The sequence below is a fragment of the Dromaius novaehollandiae genome, chromosome 2, assembly GCF_036370855.1.
Source record: "Dromaius novaehollandiae isolate bDroNov1 chromosome 2, bDroNov1.hap1, whole genome shotgun sequence".
Taxonomy (NCBI): Eukaryota; Metazoa; Chordata; class Aves; order Casuariiformes; family Dromaiidae; genus Dromaius; species Dromaius novaehollandiae.
In genome coordinates, this window is record NC_088099.1 from 131086399 (window position 1) to 131112391 (window position 25993).

Sequence of the window (25993 nt, forward strand, 5' to 3'; positions counted from 1 at the left end):
TTTCTCTTTCCAAGCAGCTCAGTCCTGATTATATTTTATATCCTCATGGAATTAAAGCACTGTACTTACTGGCAACAAAGGGAAATTAGATCAGAATATTGTCTGTGAATGATTAACTAGCATTTCCTTTCGAAGTGGAGGTACGCATTTGAGTCCTCTGGAACTACAGACAGCCACTTCTGCGATGCATGCTGCCAAAGAATTTGGGTGACAAAATATAGGCTCCTTTACTCCATTTTAGATTAAATAAGCTGGGTAATCAGAGACCCAGGTGAATGCAAGAGCTTTCATAAACTCTCATGAATTCACATGATGTCTCTGCATGAGAGATACTGCCTACAAAAACCTGATTAGGGCAAAAATGAGTGCATTTTTCCTCATCTATTAATTGCCCTCTGTATTTTAACCAGACTGAAATAATTTGAAGAGACATAGGGTATTTTGGGACCTGTCTTTTCCCAGTGATAACACAAGAGGGTTTTATTGTAAAATATCCATGGCTTTTACCACTGCTGTGTTTTGGGGTTCCTCTATTACAAACTAAGGGATACGGCATTTCTCAGTGTGAAGACATTTTTAAGGACTACACATTCCTGGAAAGTGGCTTTACTGTTCTTGATGTGCTCAGCTTTGTCTAGCTATCAGAGATCTGCACATGTGAATTTAAGGGCACAATTTAGGTCCAGCTTTTCAAGTTTTGTTGCCCAAAGCTAGACAGCAAGGAGAGCTTGCATAACTGGCTAGATAGTCAGGAGTATTGAGCATTTGCTCTATTAGAAGTGACAGATATTCAGCACTCCTGAAATCTAATCTTACTACTAAGGATGACTCAATGCATATTTAGAAATCAGATTCACAGGAGACTGAAGGTCCACAAACTCCTTCAGGTGCACAAGCCCAACAGTTAGATGACACCAGCATTTACAAAATGTATACACCATTTTTCATATGCCTCCACCCCACAACGAAATGTCATTGGGAGCATCCTGCAGGTACAATGAGCATGCAGACAGATGCCTGAGTCCTGAAATGCCAAACTGGTGAATGAGCTTTTTAGATATAATCCCTACGGGGATTCAAGAAATGCGCATTCTCTTTCCTGTCACACTTAGGGTGTTTCCTGAGATCAAACACAAAAAGACTTTTTAACACTTAGCAAAGGCTTCCTTCACCTTCCTTTTCTCCTTCACTTTTCCTCTATAACTCATCACATACATGTCTCTAAGCTTTCTTGTCTCTGTTTTGGACTCCAAGATCTGTTTCTCTCATGCATTGGAAAGCTCTGTTTGTTGACGTCCATGTTGTCCTCTGCTAATATATTATTCCAAACAAAGGTATTCCCAATAGTGGGAAGGCAACTCACTATCTGTGTTCCCTGTGTTTTAATCATTCACTCCTGGCTGTCATTCACAGAGGTTCAGATTCACTTCAAAACATCCACTAGCTTTAGACTCTTAACTGAGGCACCTCCATCAAGAGTGATGTCACCTTAGACTCCAGGTATGAAGAGTGTGTCAAGTGCAAGACAGCGACAGTGAGCTGTCTCCCTCCCCGGAGATGCCTCATCCTCCATTAACCACAGAAGCAGCTTACAGGGATCATACTTCTAACTTCGGTGCCTCCTTGAAGTGGGATGTGGCTGCATAGGAAGGAATTTTCTATCTTGTTCATGCTGAAACACCTCATGCCAGCCTTTCTTAGATCAAGCAATCTAAACACTTGCTGGCTGCACCTTGTGTTGCCACATCCTGACTGATAGCCATATCCTTCTGTATTCCAGAGGAAAAGTCGTAATGCATCGATACAATTCCTGAGAGTGGAGCAAAGTTTATCTTGAGTAATTTCTTTGGATTAATGTGTAGAACTGACCTCTTATTGCTGCTGAAAAAGGAGGAAATCCATATCAGAACCTTCTATTTAAATAGCCTGAAAATAAGAAATTATATGCCCCTTTTATGCTGATGGTCCTGTGTGGATGTGTATAATTATTATTACAAATCATTACTGTTGTTATTTATTTTGAGTAATTTTGTTATATGACTTGTAGGGACTTATGACACAAACAGGACAAAGGGCAGCGACCTGATATTTCACATGAAGGATAAAGACATAAGCTATCTAAACAGCCATCTCACTACACATGGAGGAGAAAATCATTTTTATTCAAGCGGAGTCTGTGACCAAAACGTCTTTCTCCCTCACCTCCTTTCTATTTCATGATTAAATAAACCATAAAGCTGTCACTAGAGACTGCTTACAAAGAGGCCACAAATGGCAGAAATGAGAGCTTTCTGCCCTTGTCTATTTTTAATTTCAAAAGGTATTTTGAATTAAAAGAGAAAGAGAGGGAAAAAAAGAGCATAATGCTATTCTCATGCCTGGTTTCCCATGTGTACAAATAAGCTCTATGTCCTCCTGTAATAATATAATAAATTTTCAAAAACAAGCACTAATAAAGGAAAATTAAACTATGCTCTGTAAATTTAATTGAGATTCAGTGTGTCCGATTCTTTTCAAATTCAAATTACTATCAGACAGTGCAACTTTTTGCATAACTTATGCAGATAAGCATAAGTGACAGCTTCTTCTTCCCATCTTTTCTTTTTTTTTTTAAATGAAGAGCTATACTTCAGTCACAGTGCCGGAATTTTTGGATGTAAAAGCTGAAAGATAGTTTATCATTTTCCATAGAGACACCATATCATATTGCATAGCACTTAGAGAGCAGTACAGAAGATGAGCAGGGAAAAACGAGCATTGACGTTTTTCTGTCGTTAGAGCAAACACTCAAAGGTAACTACCATTGCTTTGTGTCAGAGGTCTTTGGTCTTCAGTAAATAAGATTAAATGCTCCACTTAATTAAGTGATGTAGGGGTCCCTGTGCCCCCAGCCGCTCGCCGCACCAGCGTGGGGCACATGGTGCCATGGGGCCGTGGGGCTCTGGGGAAGCCCACCAAGGGGAGCCCGAGCTTTCGGGAGAAGCATTTCTTAACTCGGACCCCTCCTTTTGGCATTTACTGCACTTGGGTTTTAGGGATGCCCCTCTCAGCTGCTGTTTTTCCGCTCCCCGTTGTGCTGCCGGCCACGTGAGCCTCCACAGGCAGGCATACCGGCACAGGCTCAGCCTTCACTGCCGCTAAAAACTAGGACACGGCGACCCAAGAGAAAACAGCTAGCTCCACTTTGCTTCAGCAGAGACGGCGAAGTTTCCCACGCACAGCAGATCCCTGCTCCCTCCTGAGCATGGAAAGGCCGGAGCGGTGCACGCGGCAGCATGCGACGGGGGGAGCTCCCCCGACCAGAGTCCCACTCTCTGCCAGCCGCCTTAAAAGCAATTCCAAAGTTTCAAGCTTTATCTTATGAACAGCTAGGGCTTTTTGCCTTACTACTCTCAAAGACTTTTTCAGACTCTGTCAGCTCAGGTGGCTAGGAACCTTCTAATTTACAAGCTGAATATATGCGGCCAGTTTAGACTACCTTTTCTTCCACCAGTGCCATCTTTTAGCCTTTACACAGAGGATTTTTCCCCCTGATGCATACCACTCTGACGGCAATCGTTACTTTCCAGATTTGCCTCCCCCACTTGTTAGACTGAACAAGCTTGGCTTTTCTCATCTCCTGTCAAACCGCAGGCTTGGTTGGATGACCACCAGCCTGCTGGTCATCCGAACAGCAACTGAAATATAAGCCCATGTATTTGAGGAAATAAATTTCCCTTTTCTTTTTTAAACCAGGGAGATGCAATGTTTAACCATGCAGGATTAAGCTGAAGGGTGGTGTTTTGAAGATGCGAGGAAGAAATGCTTCAGGCAGATTGTATTGTGAACTAGCGTGATGTTTTCAGATGGGGTAAAAGGAAAACTTCCTTTAAAACCATGTAGAAACATCACCAGAGACACTACTTGTACTGTTAGTTAATGGTAGAATAAAACATTTCCTACCCATGAAAGTACAAATCATGTATTGAATCAGATTCCAAAGATGATGTAGTATGATAAGAAATGCCAAAAGTGATATGCAGAATGCTAACTCCTGTGAGGAAATAAGAAGAATGCTTCACCAATGTTGTCATAAAATGAACCATACTCATTAACACTAAGTTTAGTGAAAAAGCTCTTCTTCCACAGCACTTCTCCATTTTTTTCCATGATATTTTTTAACTGGAGTAAGAGAGTAAAAACAGGTATAAGGAACATCAGTCAGGGTTTTTTAAAAATAAGTAAGTTTGGCATTTGAGACAGGGTTGTGTAAAAAAATCACATGCAGAAAAAAAACAAGGTTGAAGTTCACATACTTGAAAATGATGCCACATGCTAGAGGCCACTTAGTGACCTAGACACTGTACCACATTCCAGCTCAGATCTGTGACACTTTGACCGTGGCATCACCCTGCTACCCTTCCTAGCTTGGGCACTCTGGTTCTCCTGTCCCTTCAGCACACTTCGCACCCTCTGCTCCCCATGGTTTCCTATTCCTTCCCCTGTCTCCAGCCCCATCCTCAGTTGTGACTCTCACTTTTTCTTCCTCCTGTCCCCAGAACCACATCCTCCTCTTCTCAGCACACTCCTCCTCCCAAAATGTCAACATCACTCATGATTCTGGAATATATCGAAACCCATCACCCACAAAGTCACAAGACAACAGGAACTGAAAGAAAGCTGGGCTCAGACTATTTCTTTGACCTGCCTGAAAACCATTGCAGCAGTTTTACAGAAACTTGGTCACATCAAATATTAGTTTTTCTCTTTTACCTGTTACTGATAAATTAGGACCCAAAGCAGCATACCACAGTCAGGAAAACTCCCAGGGAATGAAGTCCATGAGGATTTTACCTGGCTATGGTAGGCAAAATCTTTTCTTTAGTGGAAGTGTTACAAAGAAACTGCAGTGACAAGTTTCACTTTGAATTTGCCCATTTTTGCCAGCTTATTTGGATTATACTTAAGAAGATATGGTTATATCAAATTTGATAATTTTTAAATACTTTTTTTTATTCCACTCTTCTACCCAAATCAACCCTGACTTGAAAAATGACTACTGAAAATTGTGGATCAAATTTTGCTTCATTAAGACTGAAGTCAACGAGAATCCTTACATCAAATTCAAGTGCCAATGAATAAATATATGTGCACCTTTTATCATATCTGCAGGAAGTCTTTCTTCTCCCTTTTGCCCTCCGCATGATGGTTTATTATTGTAGGGTTGCTTATGTATGCCGAACTGCCGACTCCAACTTTTAAGGAAAAAGCACTAAATATTTAATACCCATCTGTGCTTTTTCACATACACACATATATTCTCCTCCTGCCGCATATATACAGGTAATTGCTTCGTTAAACCTTGCAGCTTAAATTTCGTATCTATAAATCAGGACAGTCTTATTTAGTGAGTGCTGCTTATGGGCTACCTGATTGTCACCCACTAGCGCAGGAGCAGGTGAACTCTGTAAATTTTTCACACACACCTCCCTTGGCTCTATTTCTTGAAACTTTGGCCCATGTAGAGTTTTACACACATGTGCAGAATAGAAAAATTTCAAGTTCAGGTTACACCAATTCCAAAAGTGTCACTGGAAGGGAAACAACCCCCAAAGCCCCAACACATCAACCTTTATTATCCAGTCATGCTGCTTCTAGTCTAATACAGAACTGGAGGATATTATCTTCCTGCTCTTCTTTGATCATGTCACAAGAAGCCTTGGAGGAAACTCTTTGCAACAGATCTGAACCCAGAAAAATCGCACCCGGCTTTCTGAAGGGCAATCAAACACGCAAAAAGGCACCAGGTAGTTGCATCGCTCAGTGTGCACATGGAAAAGCTGTACACCCACACACAGCCGCAGAGCTGCGAAAGGCAAGGCAAAGTCCCGGCTGCTTCCCTGGTGGGTGCAGAACCACACGTGACGCACACCGGCTTTCAACTGGCAACGGGAACAGCCTCGTGCACACGGTTTGTCTGCTACTAACACATGCAAATACCAGATGAGCAGAGGCATTGCCAGCCTCCCTGGCAGCTAAATCAGAGAGTGGCTCACACAAGTTAGGTGCATCGGCAGTTAAGTTAAGCATAAGCAACTGTCCAAGTGTTACGCTGAAGTTGAATAGTTAGCCTGTCACATCTTCTAACCATTTGTAAATCCAGGAGGTTTGCTGAGATGACAATTTATGCTATTCCCATATTTCTGAGATTATTATTATTCTTTAACATGCAGAGGAAAATTAACCCATGTTTTCCCTAACAGCTGCTGTTCCCGCCTTGCTGCACATCCCACCCCTCTGACGTGAGCTCAGTAGCACTGACCTTGGACGTTGCCGCAGTGGTATTACTTTCCTTACCACTCCCCGCTGCGCTCTCCTTGACGGCCGTCACCTCTGGGGCTTCTGCCTTCGGTGCACTTGTTTCCAGAGAAACAGGAGGCCCTACTTTACCCAACCCGCTCACCGGGGTTGAGCTCAGACTGCTTGATTGCCGCGACTGAGCCTTATACCAGCTAGGGTAAAACAGGGGATCGACGGTTTCTGCTGTGGATGACACTGGACTGTCAGACTCTGCAGTCTGCTGAGAGCCACTTGGTGTCACAACCTCATCCTTAATCAGGACAGATAAAAAGAAGAAGAAGTAGAGGGCACCACGTTATCTTCCTGTGGTAGCCACGTTTCTCTGCATGCTGTGTTTGTTAGATCTCACTGTAAGGAATATATTTATTCTAATGCAGGGTCCGAAAGAAGTATAACCAAAGCGTGGAGTAAAGGCATCTATCATTTGAATAGCATAGGCATAGAAAAGAAAATAAATTACCGACAAAGAAAACAGGAGGGTAGAATTAGCCGGGAAGGGGACACAGGGTGAGAAAGGAATGAGCAAGTGGTCCCTTAATTCATTTATACACTTTGGGCCTCATTTTAATCCCATTTCTAATTTAGGAATAACTCCACAGAAGTCAGCTGAGGCACGCTGTGGTAAAAACTGGCCCAGGAGAAGGATGAAGCTCTGTGTTTTAATGACTTTGCCTAGTGACTGTTCAATAATGGGATACAGCTGCCTGCCAAATCAGAGATTCTTAGTTACCTACTCAATTTCAGCTCATACACAGATAAACACCCAATTCAATCCTAAGACTATAATAAACCCTGCAAAAGAGCCTCAGGAAGTGGCACCAGACACGAACAACAGGTGTAGGTACCAGGCCTGGGAAGTCCTTTGAATAGCTTGCTGGATTTCGGGTTAAGCTAAGAACAAGGCATCTGCCAATGAGTCTGTTGATATGGACAGTCACAGTAAGGAGGATATACAGCCACTGGAGATAAACAGTTGCCCACCAGCCTTGCTATCGGCCCCAAGTGTGGCTGCACGTTGCCAGGAAGAGAAGCAGCTGGCAGCACGGCACCCTCTCTGCTTGCATCGAGCTCTTAGGGCTCGCCACGCAGTACCTGCTGCACCACTGCTTTTCTATTTTGCCTTCCTTACACCAGAAGGCAAAAGCTGCCCTGTAAGTATCCCACACGCTGCATCCCCCTCATGCCAGTGTGGCCAGCTCACGGCAGCATTTTATGATTGCTATAGCAGCATGCCATCCCTTTTTCGTGTCAGCCCTAGAAGTGGGGGACTTGCAGTTCCCTTAGGTAGGCTCGCTTATGTCTATATCCTGTTTACATTTAAAACTACATCAACTATGCTACATAAGTTTAGTTAAACCAGTACAAATCTCCCAAATGACAAACTTTGCTTAAATCAATAAAACCTGATTTAAGAGCATCTTCATACAACTCATGAGGTGCAAACTCGTGTATGTTCTCAAACCAAAGCAAGGAGGAGTCTAGACTATTTATTTTCCCATATGTTATGTGGGGAGTTTGCTATAGTCAAAGACTTACTACTTGTTCTCTTGTTTTCACACTGGCCTCTTCAAATATCATAACAGCAGCCTTTACCCACTCGGCAACTTCACTGGGTAAGTTGCATAAGAGGGCAACTTGCTAAGTTAATTGTATCTATGGGGAGCTGAGGTAGCATGTGAAGTAAGATTTCTTATGTAGATCTTTTAGACTATGTGGCAATTACTGTTTCACGCTAATGGCATTCCTTAAGAAAAAGTGCTGTCCTAAATTATTAAGAGATCTGACACCCTGAATCTGCTTGCTGCTAGGTTGTAACACTGTTAGGTTAAAGGCAGTTTCCTCTTCTGTTTGGCCTGTGGACTCCTAGATGACATCCCTAAGGACGACCAGACCAGAATAAGGAAAATGCTGTCCACAGAAAGCAGATTAGAAGTACGATCTAAAAATGGGCGGTGGAAGGCTCACTACACCCAGCAGGAATGCCAAACTCTCCTAGTATAAATATTTTAATAACCATCTCATTTATAACAGTTAGTCTGAGTTAAATCACATGATATCCAGCAAGCAGAACATCCATTGTAGCATGTTTAAACCCCCAAATAAATCTCTTTTATTTATATCTTATGCAGCCCATATGTATTTTGATTTATGTAACAATGTAATTTTTGCCTATTGAGCAATATAGATGCTGGCTGAGGGCACAGGTGCAGTTGTGAATATACGTGTAAAAGGGCAAAAGGAATCTCTGTCCTGCAGTGCCTCAACTCCCTTAGCTGTGCCCCTGATGCAGGGCGACGCTCAGCAGAGGTGGCAGGGCAGAGGAGTCCCGGGGCGGGTTACCTGGCCAGCCAGCGCGGCGGGTGGTGACGGTGGGGCCAGTTCGGCCAGAGGCTCCCTGACTGCACTTGGTGCTTCGGGGTCCTGCTGAGACAGCAGTGGTGCTCTATTGGCTCCTTCCTCCTCCTCCTCCTCCTGCTCCTCCTCTCCTGATGACTCTGTGTGGACTTCATCCAGATCTTCGCCATCCACCGTCTCCTCCTCTTCATCTTCGCCCTCCTCCTCTAACAGGACAGGCATAAAAGGACCATGTGAAGATGGCTACAGCCCTTATGCAATAAAAACCCATTTACAGTTGCATGGCAAAGCTACTCAACATCTGGCTGAGGGTTTTTTTCCCCCCAAGGGAAAGAATAGGTTTTGATTTGCTCAGAAAAGGCTGGGCAGCAGGCTGTTGAGCTGGCTGATGGACGCTGGGGAGAGGCCAGCAGCGAGGAGCCTGCTCCCAGCACGAGGGAGGCCCCGGCGACAGTGTAATCGCAGCAGTCCTGCTCTCCACTGGGTTAACCATCTCCAGAAACCCCCAGCAGAGCAGCACAAATCCTCTCTCGCCTCCCCGGCACATGGGGCCTGGGTGGCAGGACCTCAGGCAGTGACCTGATGTGGGTGCTGGTGGCCCTCCTGGCAATGCCAGTGTGACTCAGGGTAGGTGTGAGCACACAGTCATCCTTATGTTGAGTTAGCCACTGTACTAAACTGCATTTACACAGGCTTCACGCTTCAGTATCAGCTGCACAAAGACAGATGTTACCTGATTTGGCATGAGGTAGAGTCTCATCCTGTGTTACAAGCCTCTAGCAAGAGCTTAAGATGTTGCTGCTCCTATCGCTGCATCCCTCCAGCTGTTCATCCTTACCCCCTTCCGGATCCCACTGGCCCCTCGGCTGTGTCAGTTCAGCCTGGGCACTTTGCATCTGATCTGTGAAACAATTAGGCTAAATATACACTTTTTTTTTTTTTAATCCTAAACTAGCCCTTTCCATAGGAAGGAGGACAGAAAATCTTGTTAATGCAATTATCCCCGTGAGGCATTTGCAGCATGCAGTTGCACTCCTTGGTGAGAGGATACCGGTCTGGCACAATGTGTCAGGAAAAAAAGTCTCTCTTGCAATTTTATTTATCTTTTTATTTTAAACTCGATTGAACCATCAAAGTAAATCTTTAATAGGTCAGTGCTTTGCAATAACTGCCTTGGGCAATTTGGGGTAAACCTCCTTAAAACCAGACTGTCAATCCTTTTCAAACCATAGCTTTAGCGTCATGTAACACATTACATTGTTAGCATTCATGGTCAGACTCGTTTTCAGAGAGAGCCCTCTAACAAGGCATTTTGTTTTGCATAATCATGTTATTCATCCTCACAAATATCAGATGTTGTTCAGAGCCATCCTAATACTTCAGAAAAATAAACATAGATGGATGCATTAACCCAAGCTCCAAAATGACTGTGTATCTTGAACAGGTTGTGAGAGTTTTACTGTTCATTGCTCTGCCTGAATACATAGAAGGCATGCAGATCTGCAAATTAAATAATGCCATCATAATGGAGAAATGCTCCTGTAGGCAATACGCTCCTATAAGCAGAGTACTGAAACTCTGCTTCCAAGTCCCCTGAACGTGGAGGAGTTCATTGGCTATAGCTTGAAACGCAAGACCAAATGCCCGATTTCATATGCCTATGCATAATGCCTGATTGCATATGCATATGCCTCATCCCCAGGAGATGGGTGTCACGTTTCCGATCACATGGTGGAGGTGTGTGTCCCATGCAGTGGCTCATGGTGTTGGCAGATGCACGTGTGGCAGTGATGTGGCAGCTGTGGCTGATCGCAGGGACAAACTGGGAGCAAGGCTGGGACTAGGGACTGCCCCTGCTAGGACAAATCCCTTGAGTTTCATGGTCCTGTCTCACGGCACCTGCTCCTCTCCTCCTGACTGGTGCCATAGCTTTTGTCCTGCTATGCAGACCCATGCGCCAAGTACAGCTGGTCCATGGACCCAACTCCCAGACCAAGGTGTACCTGTGTCAGGCATGGGGCCAACCACACGCTCTAAAGCTAATATAAGTCATGGCTGGGGATTATGTGATGAATGCAGTGGACTGAGTCCCATGCATCCCTATGAGACATAATTGGGCTGATGAAGATAAATATAAAAGTATCAGCAGAACCCAGTGCTACAAAGTAAATTAGAGCTGGCCAGACGACTATTGCTGCTGCCTTCTAATAGTAGAGATCTGCTTGTCTGAAACATTTACATCCACTAATTTCTTGTGGCTTATTCTCTAAGATAAAGCATAGATGAATCCAGATTTCAGGCTATTTCAGTAAATGTGGAGTAACAAAGTTGCATTATTACATAGACAAATACTAAGCATACAAATGACATCGTAAAGGATCTTAAATGTATGAAAGATGATGACACTCTTTGATTCCCTCCATAGTTCTTTGATCTTGAATTTTAATTACGTTTCTGTTACATGTCGCTATTAATACAAAAAATATGTCTTTCATAGATACTTCTTTTAGCAGTAAGCATTCTATTTCTTCAATGGCTTTCTATAGCTGACATGCCATAAAATAATGGCACCTGTTAGGAGGGAAAAAGTACTTTATAGACTGAGATAAAAGCTTACTTTTGTGGTCCCCTCACCACAAGTGAGGGGTGGTCCCTGACTCCTTGTGGAGTTGGTAAAGACCATGCTCTTTGGAAAGTCTTGAGGCTACATAAAAGGTAAAATTAATGGTGTCAATAGATTACTTGATCTTTTAACTGTGATGGATTTTTGCTGTTGATTATAATTGATACAAAATGGTCTAGTTACACCCTGGGATGGAGGGGGATATCAATATCAGCATGCAAATTACACACAGCTGCAATTTAAGAATGGAGTTTAGGTGAAATAAATGACATACCTCTGTCAAAGTCAATTTCTCTTATTATTTTTTCTTCTCTACTGAGATTCACTGTGAATTGGTTCATATTTTCATAGCCATCCTCTATTTTTTCCATTTGAAATCCTTTAGAAGCTTCAGTAATTCTAAAACGAGATATGAGTCATTTGCATTTGTCTTTGCAGATAAATTTGCAATTTGTAGTACTTTATAAAGATCAAATATATACTTTATCTCTCAAGTTTAAATACTTACTTTTGTAGCAATGTTTTGGCATTCTGTGGAAACAAAAAGGAAATAACTGACTTCTTAAATGGTTCAATTTTTTCAGGGATTTTATGCACTGTGATCTAATTCTTACACAAGCTGCTTCTAAACTTATTATGATAAATAATATAAATAAATGTCAATCATGAGATCTATGAATGAGATCATATTTCATCAGTAATTAGTATACATCTGAGTAAACCTTTTAGTTTGTTACACAGTGTTTAATTAAAATCTGAATATGATGGGAAAGACAAACATTTTCTACAAAAAGGAGATGCAAACATTTTTTGTCTTTTTTGAGTTTGTAGAAAAAAGCAATTGTTCTGTTACCATCTTTAGTCACTAGAACTGTCTTTAAATATCCATAAGGGTATACTTTTGGAGCCACAAAATTTTATTTGCCTAGAAAAAATTCTGTACTCTTCAAAGGCAATTCATTGATGAAAGCATGTTTTCTGTAGAGAAGACCCTTTCAACCTTTAATACAGATGAACTATAACACTGCAGGACAGAAATTCTACACCAATAAATTCAGTGGACAGGCTGCTAATGATTTCCTAATCAGCAGTTCTAAGTTTATAGGAAGAAAACAGAAAAGTGTTGAAGTAAAGGTGTAAAAATGTGACTTAGAAGATGTGTATTTAATTCTTTGAAAGTTAAGCACTTTTTCAATATGCAAATGAAAACTATAACTCACAGAAATCCATAAACACATACCTGACAGTGGTAGGACAATAGAAATACAATTGAAAATATTAAAATTTCTGCTTCTTCTTTGGACAACTAGAAACTTATAGACAGGATAGTATAGTTTGGTGCAAATAGCAAATACTTACATTCCTGGTTTGGATATTATTCACAAGAAGGCTAGTCATTTGTCTGTGCTGATGCAAGTGTTTAAAAAATGAGTTTGTATAAATGTTCACTCAAAGATGACCAAACTCTGAATGTGCCTAAAATCAAGAAATGCTTAAATAGTATTTAAATAAACCTGTCACTCCTTTTCTATCTCTATTTATAGACTTCATACCTGCAAAAACACAGCCATTTCTGGCTCCTCCATGAACTGGATTCCTGATTCAACTAGCTTTGACACGGCTTCCAAATGATCCGCATACTTCTTCATCAGGGAGCGGACATGTTCCAGTTTCTCCTCTTGGGTTCTAGTGATCGTTTGTGTCATCTCATTTTTTCTTTCTTCCAGTACAGAATAGAGATAATCAAATTTTTCACACAGCTGCTCTTTCTGTCGTCTGCAGCATTCCTGTGAATCATTTGGTTTATATTAAACATGTTATGTTCTTAAAAGAGTTGCTATTTTTACAGTTACTTGGAAGCATTTTCATCAAAGAAATTCCTCTTTCTGAACAGTGCAAAGGATTCTGAATGACCCCAGAGACTTCTATAACTTTCAAAGTTCAAGCTATCAGAACAAAAGTTTTAAAACTGTTTTCAAACTACTGATTCCAAACCACTGATATCCCCCAAACAGGTTATTGTGTAACTTGTCAGTCTGTGAAAAGTATTTATGATCTCCATCGTGATACTTAAAAGTCATCAGGAAAAGTAAAAAAAAGGTGCCGTATTAGCAACTGGATTCATTTGCATGAATATAATAGTCTTTAAAGGAAAGATCATCTCAAATCAGTTCTGGAGATTTTTTTTTCTACCAAAGAACCTGAAACTATCTTGGTTAGGCCTAATTTTTACCTAAGTGCTCTTAGACTCTATTTTGACAGTAAGTGTCCACTATATTAGTTTTACCAGGCACTGAATTAGGTGGAGGTACCTTGAAAAAAATGGTACGTGACAAAAGGACGAAGACGAGGAGTCAGATTCAAACCCTATTTTCTGGCTCTAACTTTCACACCATTTTTTGAAACACTGCTGCTGTACTTCTACCCAGACCACATAGCACTTTCACTGAGCGAGGAAGATGGGTTTGATGACTACTTCATTGAGAGCTCTCTAACGAGAGCACAGTGAGGCTGTAAGGGAGGTATACAGGGATGAGAGCGGAGACCAGTTATCTATAATGTCTGAGGTCTTCCAAGCTGAAGTATTTGAGTAATCTGTTTGCCCCAGGGCACATGGCGGGGGAAAGGCCATACTTCTGGATGCTGTACTGTCCTTACTGTGGTTGTCTTGCTGTGGATGATGGTGATTATTTTAATCTCTTTCTTAGGAACCGAGGCTGAATCAATTCCTCATCTTCAGCCCTTGGGGCATAAAGCTGAGATCCTGGCAGCACAGGATTATTAACAGTCCCACAGTACTTCTGGAACTGTTAAGACTGATTATTGCTAGTGCCATTTGGCCAGAGAGAACTGCACTTTTTTCTTGACTTTCAGCCAGAGCTCTTTCCTGAGGCTGATGACAGTTTGCTATCATTTCAAAGGATGCCTTTGAAGATGGACATATGGCCAGATATCATATTCTACATTCACAAAGGCAAGAGGGCTGAATACAGATCCTTTTGCATCAGCCCAAGTACCCGCCTCTCCTTCCAAATGAGGAAGACTACGCTAATCAGCCACACCTAATTTAAAACTCATGAGAAGCCAAGGGCTTGGTTCATGGGAAGTCCTGCCTTTCTGAAGTCTTCTGCCCTTCCCAGAAATTCCTCTGTATTTGCCCTGGCTCTCAGGTCTACTGCTGGGAAGGAAGCAGCAGCAACGACGACAAGGGGGGAAGGATACAGCGTGACATGGCCAGACTTTATTATTTATGTGCTTGCTGGCTGGGAGGGCACCAGGGCTGCCACGAGCACCCCCCTCCCTGCCCAAGGCCCGCAGTGAGGGGAAACAGAGCCATGGCTTGGCTATACGGATGGACCAGCTGACTGAAGTCATCAGGACAGCGGAGATGTTACAAATATCTACATACACCTGCCTGGTAATGAGACAGGCATCACTACAAAGATCCTTGTGCTATGCATGCTTCAACCAAGGTCTGTCCCTACCTGCACAGTGGAACAAATATCAAAGGAGGTCATTCATTCAGCATCCAAGGAGATGTAAAAAATTACGCTAAAATGAAGGATTAGTGAATTATAGGGTAGCAGTAAGGAAACTTTGGAACCAGGTGAGCCATGGTTCCTGGGTGTCATTCAGTCCTCAAATAGCCTTTTTCTTCTCCTTCACTCCTTTCCTAGTTTTCTCCCAGGGTTTCCTGCCCTTCCTCTTCTTTCAGACTCCTCTTTGTTTCAATCTACAGTGACCTCCTCTGAAGTGCTGCTCAGATCACTTGTAAAACAACCTTAATTTCAGGACAGGTGTGTGCTATCTTTGCCATTTAATATAGGACAGGTGATGGAGGAAGAAGACAGAGAGTTGGCAAAGTGCCCTGAGAGGTCCTTCTCTATTTTTAGGCTCTAATATATAATATTTCCTGCCAGCAGACATTACAGAATTGTTAACTTCAAGTGTGGGAGTGCAAAACAGGTTCCTAAATGCAAATGTTTAAATATCTCTGCAATACTCTTCCTGTATGAAGTGTTCCCATACTAAGTTGCTGCTTGATGGAGTTATTCTAATCAGATACTGAGTAATGAAAAAGGTTAATAAATAAATGTCTTTCCATTCTGAAAAATTGTCAGCATGTTTAGTTTTTTTTTTAAAGCACAGCTACAGCAAAAAGAAATGTGTTCTTGGCACTGAGGGTGATTTGCATTGCTTTTTCTGAAGTATCTGTATTGACCGGCCTATGACATTAGCATTTAAAGTAAATACTGTAATTTTTACTTCATTATTTGATTCCCACATTTTTTACAGGGCTAAACATTATTCAATTACTTGTTATTGTTTTTGAGTATTTAGCATTTTATATTCCTTTTTTATTTCTCAGTGTAATATGTGAATTTGTTCTACTTTTCAATCAGTTATAAGCTATGAAAATATTAATCAGATTTTTTTTGTTTTTCTCTTTTCTAAGCTTGGATAGGAGCAGTAGCAAAACATAGAACTGCAGGCTATTGCTTACTACAGCTAAAAGAAAAATGATCATGTATTTCCTACTATAGCCCATCTCTATTGTTCTCTGCAAAGTGTTAAGTAGAGAGAAGAGACAATCCCAGATTATAAATGCTATTTCCAGGTGTGCACATTTCTCAGCTCCAGCTGCAGCTTTTCATCTTCAAGGACAAATTGATGTCAACACAGACAAAGCTCTAGTATAGTAGGAAATGTGATTTGCTTGAAATGTAACATGGGAGTGCCAAGGTAAGTTCTAAGTTCTATTTTCTGCAATCTCTAACTTTAAAGGCGGAAAGCCTGTTAAAAAATCTGAAGGTAAAATGGCTATGCTTTCTTTAGGCTTGGAGTTCAAAGGTTCAACTACATGAGTGGATGAATTTGAAGAAGCTAGTTTCTCTTGTATTTAATAAGGTATTTTTAGCATAGTGTTTTCTCCATACTTTAGACTAGATGTTTGAAGTTTTGTTTTTGTATCAGCTAGTTCAACTTAAATGAGTAAAAGTTTCCGCTTTTGTATCATTCAAATTTCTGCAGTCAACCTACTTGAAAGGCTTGTTTTTTTTGTCTGCAAAGTCCTGATAGCAGCCAATTTCACCCTTGCAACGTGAAGGCTTCCTGACTACAAAGTTCTGACTTGCTGCTAATACCCTCTCTCATTTACTTGGGCTAATGGTTTTATACTCTTTGAACCAAACTTGGACACTTTCTGTTCTTCCTTGCTCTGAAGAAATAGGAGCCTTGTGCAATTGTGTACTTAGCTTGTGGAATCAATTTTTGTTACCCATTAGAATCTATACATCTTGCATTAATTTCTTTTTCACTGAAGTTTCTCTTTTCTGCTCTCACTCTGAAGGGTCAATAGAATTCTAATTGGGCTGAGAGGGATGCAATTGCTTCAGTAGATGCTTCATCAAACATTGATTGTAAAATCAATTCTTATGAGCTCCTTTCAGCCTACTCCTCTGTAATGCTCAAATTGGCAAGAGCAGAAATTTTTATTTGCTTTGCTGGTGCAAACCTCTTGGAGGAAATGAAAGCCACTTCTGGTACTGGACGTCACAAAACTAATTCCAGCTCTGTCAGAGTAAGACCTTTACAGGAAAATCCAAACTCACAGTAAGAACCCAACTCTTTCCACCTGCGAGCAACACAACAAGACTCCTTAAAGGACAACATAAGTATATTAAGAAAACACTTTTGCATAGAAGGCAAAGTAACTAAATGCACAGTTCATTGACATATTTGGAAGATACACTGTGGTTGAGATTAAGGCTCTGTTCTCAGGATCAGGTTCTAGACTAATAACAGTCTTTTACAGCTCTAGTATCTGATCTGAGACGTTACAGGAACTGAGAGTTGATGGCATTTTGTTGGGTCTGATTTTATCTTCACTTACATCCTATGAAACCAAGAATGCTGAGCAAAACATGCTGATGTGGATTATTCTTGTTCCTTGTCCTTAATCACATGCCCCTGGAAAGTGTCAGAGGCAGGATGCTGAGCAGGAGGTATCCTTGGATTGAGGAAGCAGAGCTGACACTGTACAAAACCACAGGTAATCATTTAGCAAAATGATTTGGGAATCCATCTGGGTAAAATGAAGTCTGCTAAAGAATGGTCATTATCATTAGTTTAAAAGATGCAATTTCACACTGAAATAATTGCATTGAAAATTGTGACACTTACCTCAACTACCTTGCAGGTCTCCTCCAACTGCGTGACTATCCCTTGCACTCGGTCGTTGCTTCCCACCAGGACTGCGATGCCATCACTGAGTTCAGACTAGACAGTAACAGGAGAGCAATCGGGTGGGAGGTTAAACACTTGCCATGGTGCTGGCAGCAGTCCTGCCACCTTCTTGCTTTGCAGAGTGGCACATCTAACAGCGAGCTGTAGCTGCATGACCTGTGTTGAATGAGCTGTCTTAGCTGTTCTCATCAGAACTCAGTACAAACTGGAACTTTACCTCCCCACAAGTTACCCTCTCCATTTGTTTCCTCTACTGAAACATGCTGAAAACACTGACGTTTTGAAACTTCTCAGGGAAAAGAAGCTGTGGTTTGGAAAGGAGGAGGCACTTTGCTCCAGGAGGTTCTTGTAGATGCTTCTGTATAAAGCTCTATGTTTCAAGACCTCCAAAATAGTCCAAGTGGGTTTGCTGAGAGAAAAGACTATCTCCAGAGAGGTTGCCTTTTTAGTTTCTGGATCTATTTGAGCCACACAGACTGTGGCCACTACAGAGCCCCTGCCACGAGGGGCAGTGGGGCCTCAGCGAGGGTGCGAGGGAGAAAATGGGGGAGAGTGGGGTGGAGACAGAGGGAGGGAAACCCCTCCCTCAACCAGGCAGGAATGTGGAGGGCCTTGCTGGGTGATGTAAATGAAAACTGGGGGAGAAAGGAAGGAGAGGGAGCTGGAAATGGTGAGGCAGGTGCCTCTGCATGGGAGGAAGGAGAGTCCCTGTTTCAAGGGGAAGAAGGAAATGGTCTGAGGATGAGGATGACTATGGGATGTCCTTTGAAGAGAAAGAGTATAGAAGCTGGATCTCGGGGAACTTGGTGAAGGGACTGAGGAAGATGAGGAGCCCTTGGTAAACTCTATAGTGACTTAGCTATAGAGGCAAGTGTCTGTGACCTCCAGCTGAGGTAACAACATTTGTAAAGGATCCTTTGAAGCACACATTCCTCAGCCTCTGGATTATTTCTCCGGTATTGGGCATGACAGCTTCAAATCTTTATTTGAAGTTCACTATTTGCACGCTGAGTTGCCACCCATCTGGTCCAGGAGTGTCTGGTGGCCGGGCTGAACATCTTCCAAACTCACAAAGACCTTGCTAGGCAGCCACCTGGCATGGCTACCTCCAGTGCTTGTGCTATGCTGCAGTTACATGCACTTTCCCCTTTCCACAGACACGCTGGGAGGGAAACCAGTGCTTGCAAATCTCCACAGAAAGGGAGTGATCAGGGCATGGATTCCATCCAAGAAACTTCTCCTCCTTCTCCCTCCTTTTTTGGTTGATGCTTGTAACTACCTTCCTAAAGTGACTTCTCATTTGTAGTTTGCACACATGCAAGCAGCTGTGTGACAAAGCTGGAGGCTGGGATTGTAAAGTTGGCCTGTCTGATTGCTTGCCCCACTGGGGCCCTCCAGAAAAATGAGCTGTTTATCTCATGAGGATAACCCAGTGAGTCAGGTTTTAAATTAATACTGTATTAAAAATAAACAAGTCTTTTACTGGTGACAGCAAGGGCAGAGGATGTTAGGTACATCCTGTGCTGCCAACTATTGAATATTCCTGCATTCACTTGCAAGGAAGGTTTTTCACTTCCCATTTCTTAAAAATGGGATGCTTATAAAGGAAAGTGCCTAACAGAATATTATTTGATTTATAAGATTTGTAACGGGCTGTTCTCTTCCCATTGCATGTGCTGGAAATCCTGCTATTATTTATTTCTTTTTCTGATTTAAAAGCACTGGGGAAAAAAAAGAGATTAGGAACCTCAGAAGGAAAATACTCATCTTCACATCACACCTCTGTCTAAAATGTTTACTCATTATGCTAATGACAAATTGGGATGCTGTAATACCTTTCTGTGTGACTTCTCTTTAAATATTTCACTGTTTTTCTAAATAGACAGCTTCTATAGGTTTGTGAGCCTTTCACTCACAAACAGGAATGGGAAAGCTCCCCCAGGCCCTTCTGGAAACTCACAGGAAGCTCATGGGAATACTTTCCTGTGAATGGTCCTGTAAGTCTGAGATACAGAAAGATATTTACCTTCTGTCTCTGGTAAACATTTGTGAGAGGAGCAACCTGACAGTCTTTATGGGTGCCAAAGACTTTGCACAAGGAGCAGGTGGGCATTTCACAGTTCAAACAATAGATATTAATTTTCTCATCCTCGTGCTCTTCGCACATTGGCTGATCACACTTTCTTTCAGGTCTGCAAAAGAAAATAAATAAATTTAAAACAAATTTGGTCCTCATCATAAGTTTCTGATGATAAAACTTAGGGTGTCATCATGAAATACAGTAGAGTTCTTGTGGGCATATATATGTAGAGTATATGTATATATGGCAGTATCCCAGACTGACCTGAACACTCTGTGTAGACTTAAACCTGTCACACAGGGTAACAAAATAGACAGAGGTATGGTTAAATATTATGACACAGTAGGATGTGATGGCAATATGGCAACATGACTTCATACTGTGATTTACCCTGGGAACATGACTAAACCCATGCTCATATTTAAAAATATTAGTAACCTCACTAAGATTGGTCTCAGTCTATCTGTGTACTTTAACGTAGCATGTTGTCTAACTGCTGTCTGAATCAGGAAACATATTCAATTACTTTAGGTTTAATCATACAAAATCTTCAGTACTTGGCCTGATCCAGCACAGCTCTTACGTGGGAGCCTAATTTGAAATGAGAGCATGGACCTTCTCATGGGCTTAACTATGTTCCCTGCTAACATGCTTTGCATGTTCCAGGTCAGGGCTGTCAAGAACAAACAGGAGTGAGACCTTATGGCCAGCAAGCAAAATAAGGACTCACACAATTTTAGCCAACTGGCATACTTTTAGCTTGTACAGTGTCAAACTTTTTAACAGTAGCTAGCTCAGCTGTACCAGCCACCAAGGATAGGGGTTGCACAGCAGTGGTTCCTTGCCAGGAGCTCTGCCGCTAGACGACAGCTCAGTTTTGATCTTCATTTTACCAAAATGATTTAGCCATACACATGCAAGTCAAGCCTTGCTATCTTAGGAACAAATTCAGTTGGAACCTCCTTTAAACAAGTCACTTAACTGGCATGCTCAGCATGAGAGAAAGCTTTGGTCCCGTCTGCGCAGGCAGGCTGGTGCTTCTCTGAGCCTGCGCTCCAGCCTCAGCACCCTGAGAATGTGCGTGCCAAGCACAATGTGGGGGGCAGGATTAGTAGAGAGTTCAAACCTCCAGAGTTCAAGCCACCAAAGCTATCCACCACTCCTACCATGGCAATGCTGAATCTTTCCAATATAACACGTTTACACTTTGGCTACCGTTCAGAAGGAGAACTATGATTTAACTACAGCAAGAGGAGCAATGACATCATAGAAATATATCTTTTCATCATTAGATAGAAAACATTTTACAAACTATAGAATTTAACAGAATTGAACAGAAATAATTTCTATGCTTTTTAAGCCATCCTACAGAGTTCTGTAGCAAAGGGGCAACCAATCATCCCATTACAAGTTTAAAAAATGTATGGAAAGACCAGTATTTTATATTATGTTACAGTAGAATTTTCAATACAGTTTGGTAGAGTGGAGATGGCAATGAGCTTTTAATGACAGAGTACAGATTTTCTCTTCTGATCTTAAAAATGGGATGTGATCAATTAAATGAGTATAAAAAAGATCAAGGAACAATCAATTAAATGAGTACAAAAAGATCAAGCAACGAAGAACGTATTTCCTTCATTCATACTTTTTAATTTCAAGGCAGCACTGTAAATAAAAGAACTTTTAAGGAAAATATGTGATCTTCAATATAGTACAATATACTATAATAAAACAAGTTGGGCATTTCTGAAAGAAGCTTATATTATTTGGACTAGATTTCTAGCACACATTTACATACTGCACTCAGTGCTTCAAATCCAGCATCATTTTAATGTCAGTCAGAAGAGGTGTGTCTCCACTGTAAAGAATGCTTTACATCATTTGTGGATGACTACAAACACCCCAAAATATTTCCATGTTATAGAGCACCAGTGGGAGGACCTGCATGCTGGAGCAATAACAGACCATGAGCTTCAAAGTGATTGATTAAGCTTGGAATAGCTGCACTTCCTGAAAATATTTACAAGACGAGAAACTACTAGCACGTTATTTGACACTGGGACTGTGCCACTAGCGTGAAAGACATCTAGCACAGGGCAAAAAGGCAACGGTGTCAAGATAAGTTCAGCCAAAAGTAGCCAGCCTTCAAAGGTACCTCAAAGAGCTGGAAGAAACCTGGCAGAACTCCCTGAACTGTCGGGGCACTGAAGACAGTGATAGAAGTCTAAATTTATAAACTTCTTTCGAGGCTTTGCAAAAGGAGAGATTTTTAGCAGAAGATCCTGGGCCAAATTCACATAACGTGCCCTGACTTCTGAGGAAGCCCTCTAGGGTCTAGGGCTCCACCCTCAAGATTAAAATGGTGGCTGCTCCTGAAATGAAAGGTTGAAGAGTAGCCAGTAGGAAAATGACTGCATGGCTGTACCAGAAGAAAAGATTCATCACAGATGTAGCTGTGACCAAAAAAACTGCAGGTAGCTGAAATGACCCTGTAGCTTTGCACTCTCATTCCCTGACCTCCAAGGTGGTGTCTTGCAGTTGCAGAATAAAGTCCTAGGGCTGCTGCTTGAAGAGAAACTGTGAGTGCTACTGCTTGACATACTAAGGGTGCATCTGACTGCTACAATCTTATTCTTTTGTGTGATAACAGGATTTGGACCTCAACATGCAGAATTTTGTGCATGGTTTGTGAAGAGGGGGAAATGCAAAGTTACTGCACATAAAGGAGCACACTTTAATTAAGGGTGTAGTAAGAGTTTAATAAAACTGCTGTTAATATAATTATAGCTAGACATGGATTTACGTAGATTTATATCAAATGAAGATTAGGACCTCATATTCCCATTACTCTCTCATTTAAGAGCTAATTCTTTTGAGCTTAATAAGGAACTACTATCTTGTATACAGCATGTTACTGTGTATATTAACATATTGGTCCAGGTCTGCCCTAAACTGCACCAATCTACAACTATTCCACACCCATTGCTTACATCCCATAACATCCCTTAGTTACATGAGTAAGATTTGCAGGAATGGGTTTTATGACACAAAATAGAGGGGTGAATTCTTTAATCACAAGGCTTTTTTTGTTTTTTTTTTGTTTTTTTTGTTTTTAAAGGATTTATACAAATCTATGAGGTCTCTACTGAAATCCTGAAACCAACATTGAGAATGGTTTTATTGAGGATCCTGAGATAGCTGTAGCCCTTCCTGTAGCATCACACCATGCTCCTGACTGGGGGATGGAGAGAACCTATGTAGCTGTGGGTGAGGCAAAAAGAACAAGCTTATGAAAACATGTTTAAATCAAATTTCTTGTTAGACTTATTATCTGTAATTGCTCAGTTGAACAGACTGTTTTTGGTAGTGAGGTCTTATGGGATTTTAGGATGCTTCCTGTTACATTTTCGTTCACAAACAGGAGGAAAAAATAGCAGACTTTGTGCTGCTTCTGTTCCCAGTAGGTTTTTAGGTTTTGAATGAAACTTACTGAGCTGAGCTTGATGACCAAGATTTCCTCTCAATATTCAGCAGAGGAACTTCTATCTGTGCTCAGAGAAACCTGAGTGGAGCAGAGCACTCTTTTAAGCAGTGCCACTCTGAGATGCCTAGGGAAAGAGTAAAATAAAGCAGGCATGTACAGACTGTTCCTTCCTCAGGATCACAGGATCATTGAGGTTGGCATGGACTGCTCAAGATGACCTAGTCCAAGCCCCTGCTCAGAGCATTCAGCTGGAGCTGGTTGCCCAGGACTGCTTCTGGCTGAGTTTTGAATACCTCCAAGGACAAAGACTCCACAACCTTTCTGGGCAACCTGTTCCAGTGGTTAACCACCCTCAAAGTAAAAAAAGTTCTCTAATGTTTAAGTGGAATTTCTATATTTCAGTCTGTGTTCATTGCCTCTTGTCCTTTCACTGGGTGCCATGGAGTAGAGCCTGGCTCTGTCTTCTTTATTCCACTCCACTCTATTAGATATTTAAACATATTGATAAGATCCTCCTTGAGCCTTCTCTTCTCTAGGCTAAACAGTCCCAGCTCTCTGAGCCTCTTGTCATATGAGAGATGCTGTAGTCCCTTAATCATCTTCATGGCCCTTTGCTGGACTCGCTGTGGTAGCTCCATCCCTCTCTTGTACTGGGTAGCCCAGAACTGGACACAGCACTCCAGATGCGGCCTCACCAGTGCTGAGCAGAGAATCACTTCCCTCACCCTGCTGGCAATGCTGTTCATAATGTAGCCCAGGAGACTCTTGGCTGCCTTTGTTACATGGGTGCATTGATGGCTTATGGCCACTTTATTGTCCACCAGGACCCCAAGGTCTTTTCTTGCCAAGCTGCTTTCCAGTTGGTAACTCTCCAGCCTGTACTGCTGTGTGGGGTTATTCCTCCCCAGGAGCAGGACTTGACATCACCATTTGTTGAACTTCATGAGGTTCCCATCAGCTGATTTCTCCAACCTCTCAAGGTCTCTCTGAATGGCAGCACAACCATCTAGCGTATCAGCCACTCCTCCCAATTTTGTATCATCTACAAGCTTGATGATGCCTCTGCACCATTATCCTGGTTAGTAATGAAGATGTTAAACGGTATTGGTTCCAGTATTGACCACTGGGGTACACCCACAGTCATCTCGTTGTAAAAGGCTATCAGGTTGGTCAAGCATGATTTCCTCTTCATAAATCCATGCTGACTACTCTGGATCACCTTCTTGTCCTGTATGTGTTGGCTTCCAGGCTGATTCGCTCCACCATCTTCCCAGGAATCAAGGTGAGGCTGACTGGCCTGTAGTTCCCTAGAATCCTCTCTCTTGCCTTTCTTGAAGATAGGGGTGACAGTTGCTTTCTTCCTGTCCTCTGGAACCTCTCCCAGTCATCATGACCTTTCAAAGATAAGAGTGGCTTTGCAATGACACCAGCTAGCTAGCTAGCTCAGCACTCATGGGTGCATCCCATCAGGGCCCATGGACTTGTTTATGTCCAGTTTGTTTAAATGTTCCCTAATCTGATCCTCCTCCACCAAGGGCACTCTTCCTTGCTCCAAATTTTCTTTCTGGTCTCGGAGACCTGGGATTCCTGAAGGCCAGTCTTACCAGTAAAGACCAAGGCAAAAAGAGGCATTGAGTACCTCTCCCTTTTCTGTGTTCTTTGCCACAAGAGGCCCTGCCCCATTCAGCAATGTGTCCACAGTTTCCCTAGTCTTCCTTTTCCTGCTGATATACTCATAGAAGCCTTTCCTGTTGCCCTTTGCTTCCCATATCTAGGTGGGCTTTGGCTTTCCTAATCGCATCTCTGCACACTCAGACTGTTCATTCTTCCTGGGTCACCTCTCCCTGCTTCCACCTCTTGTATGCTTCCTTTTTATGATTGAGTTTTGTCAGGAGCTCCTTGTTCATCCAGGCAGGTCTCTTGCCACCTTTGGTCTATCCCCATATTTAGGAAGTCAAGCATTATCCAGCTTGAAGGAGGTAAGCCCTGAAAACCAACCAGCTTTCCTGGATGCCTCTTCTCTCCAGGGCTATATCCCATCAGATTCTTCCAAGCAGGTCTCCAAACCGGCTGAAGCCTGCTCTCCTGAAGTCCAGGGTTGTGATCCTGCTTTTTACCCTGCTGTCTCTTCACAGGATACTGTACTCCACCCCTAAACCTTCACATCCCCAACCAGTCCTTCCTTGTTTGTAAATATCAGGTCCAGCAGAGCATACTCCTCACTGACTTCTCGATCCCCTATGCCAAGAAGTTGTCATCAATGGACTCCAGAGACATCCTAGATTGCCTGTGCCCTGTAGCAGACACCCACAACAATGTTGCCTGCATTGTTCTGCCCACTAACCCAGACCCATAAGCTCTCAGCTGGACCATTGTCTGCCCCAAGGCAGAGCTCCATGCGTTCCTGCTGCTGGTTCACAAAAAGGCGAAATTCCTCTCCTTGCCTTCCCAGCCTGTCCTTCCTAAGGAGCCTGTATCCATCCATTGCAACATTCCAGTTGTGTGAGCTACTTCACCATGTCTTTCTGATCCCAGTGCGACTGGATGCAGATCTCCCTGTTTGCTCCCCATGCTGCATGCATTAGTGTACAGAGAGGCAGCTGTGCTGATTTCCCAGAGAAGGTGTGAACTTCCTCCATAATGCTGTCCTCTTGGTGCTTCCTTGTCTGGTGCATACACTTGGGGCGGGCCCCCTTCTGCCTTGTTTTGTTAATTACAAGGTCTCGCTTGCCTGCATCCTTTGCTTGCCATCCTGGTCCATCACTTCCTCACTTGATTGTGGATCGTCATCACCCCCCACTCCTCCCTACTGTTGCTCCTAGTTTAAAGCTCTCCTCACCAGGTTGGGGAGCCTGTTGGCAAAGAC

General features: G+C 42.4%; 1 protein-coding gene across 1 annotated transcript in view; it reads right to left on the bottom strand.

Moving 5' to 3' along the window:
* Positions 1-25993, bottom strand: part of TRIM55 (tripartite motif containing 55) — a 41248-nt gene that overhangs the window by 10884 nt on the left and 4371 nt on the right. Inside the window, exons 3-9 of the mRNA XM_026115213.2 lie at positions 19590-19755; positions 17501-17596; positions 12871-13104; positions 11826-11848; positions 11592-11716; positions 8680-8900; positions 6302-6589 (exon numbers count right to left, since the gene is read on the bottom strand). Coding sequence (XP_025970998.1) covers positions 6302-6589; positions 8680-8900; positions 11592-11716; positions 11826-11848; positions 12871-13104; positions 17501-17596; positions 19590-19755 — 1153 coding nt within the window. The remainder of the gene's footprint in view (positions 1-6301; positions 6590-8679; positions 8901-11591; positions 11717-11825; positions 11849-12870; positions 13105-17500; positions 17597-19589; positions 19756-25993) is intronic.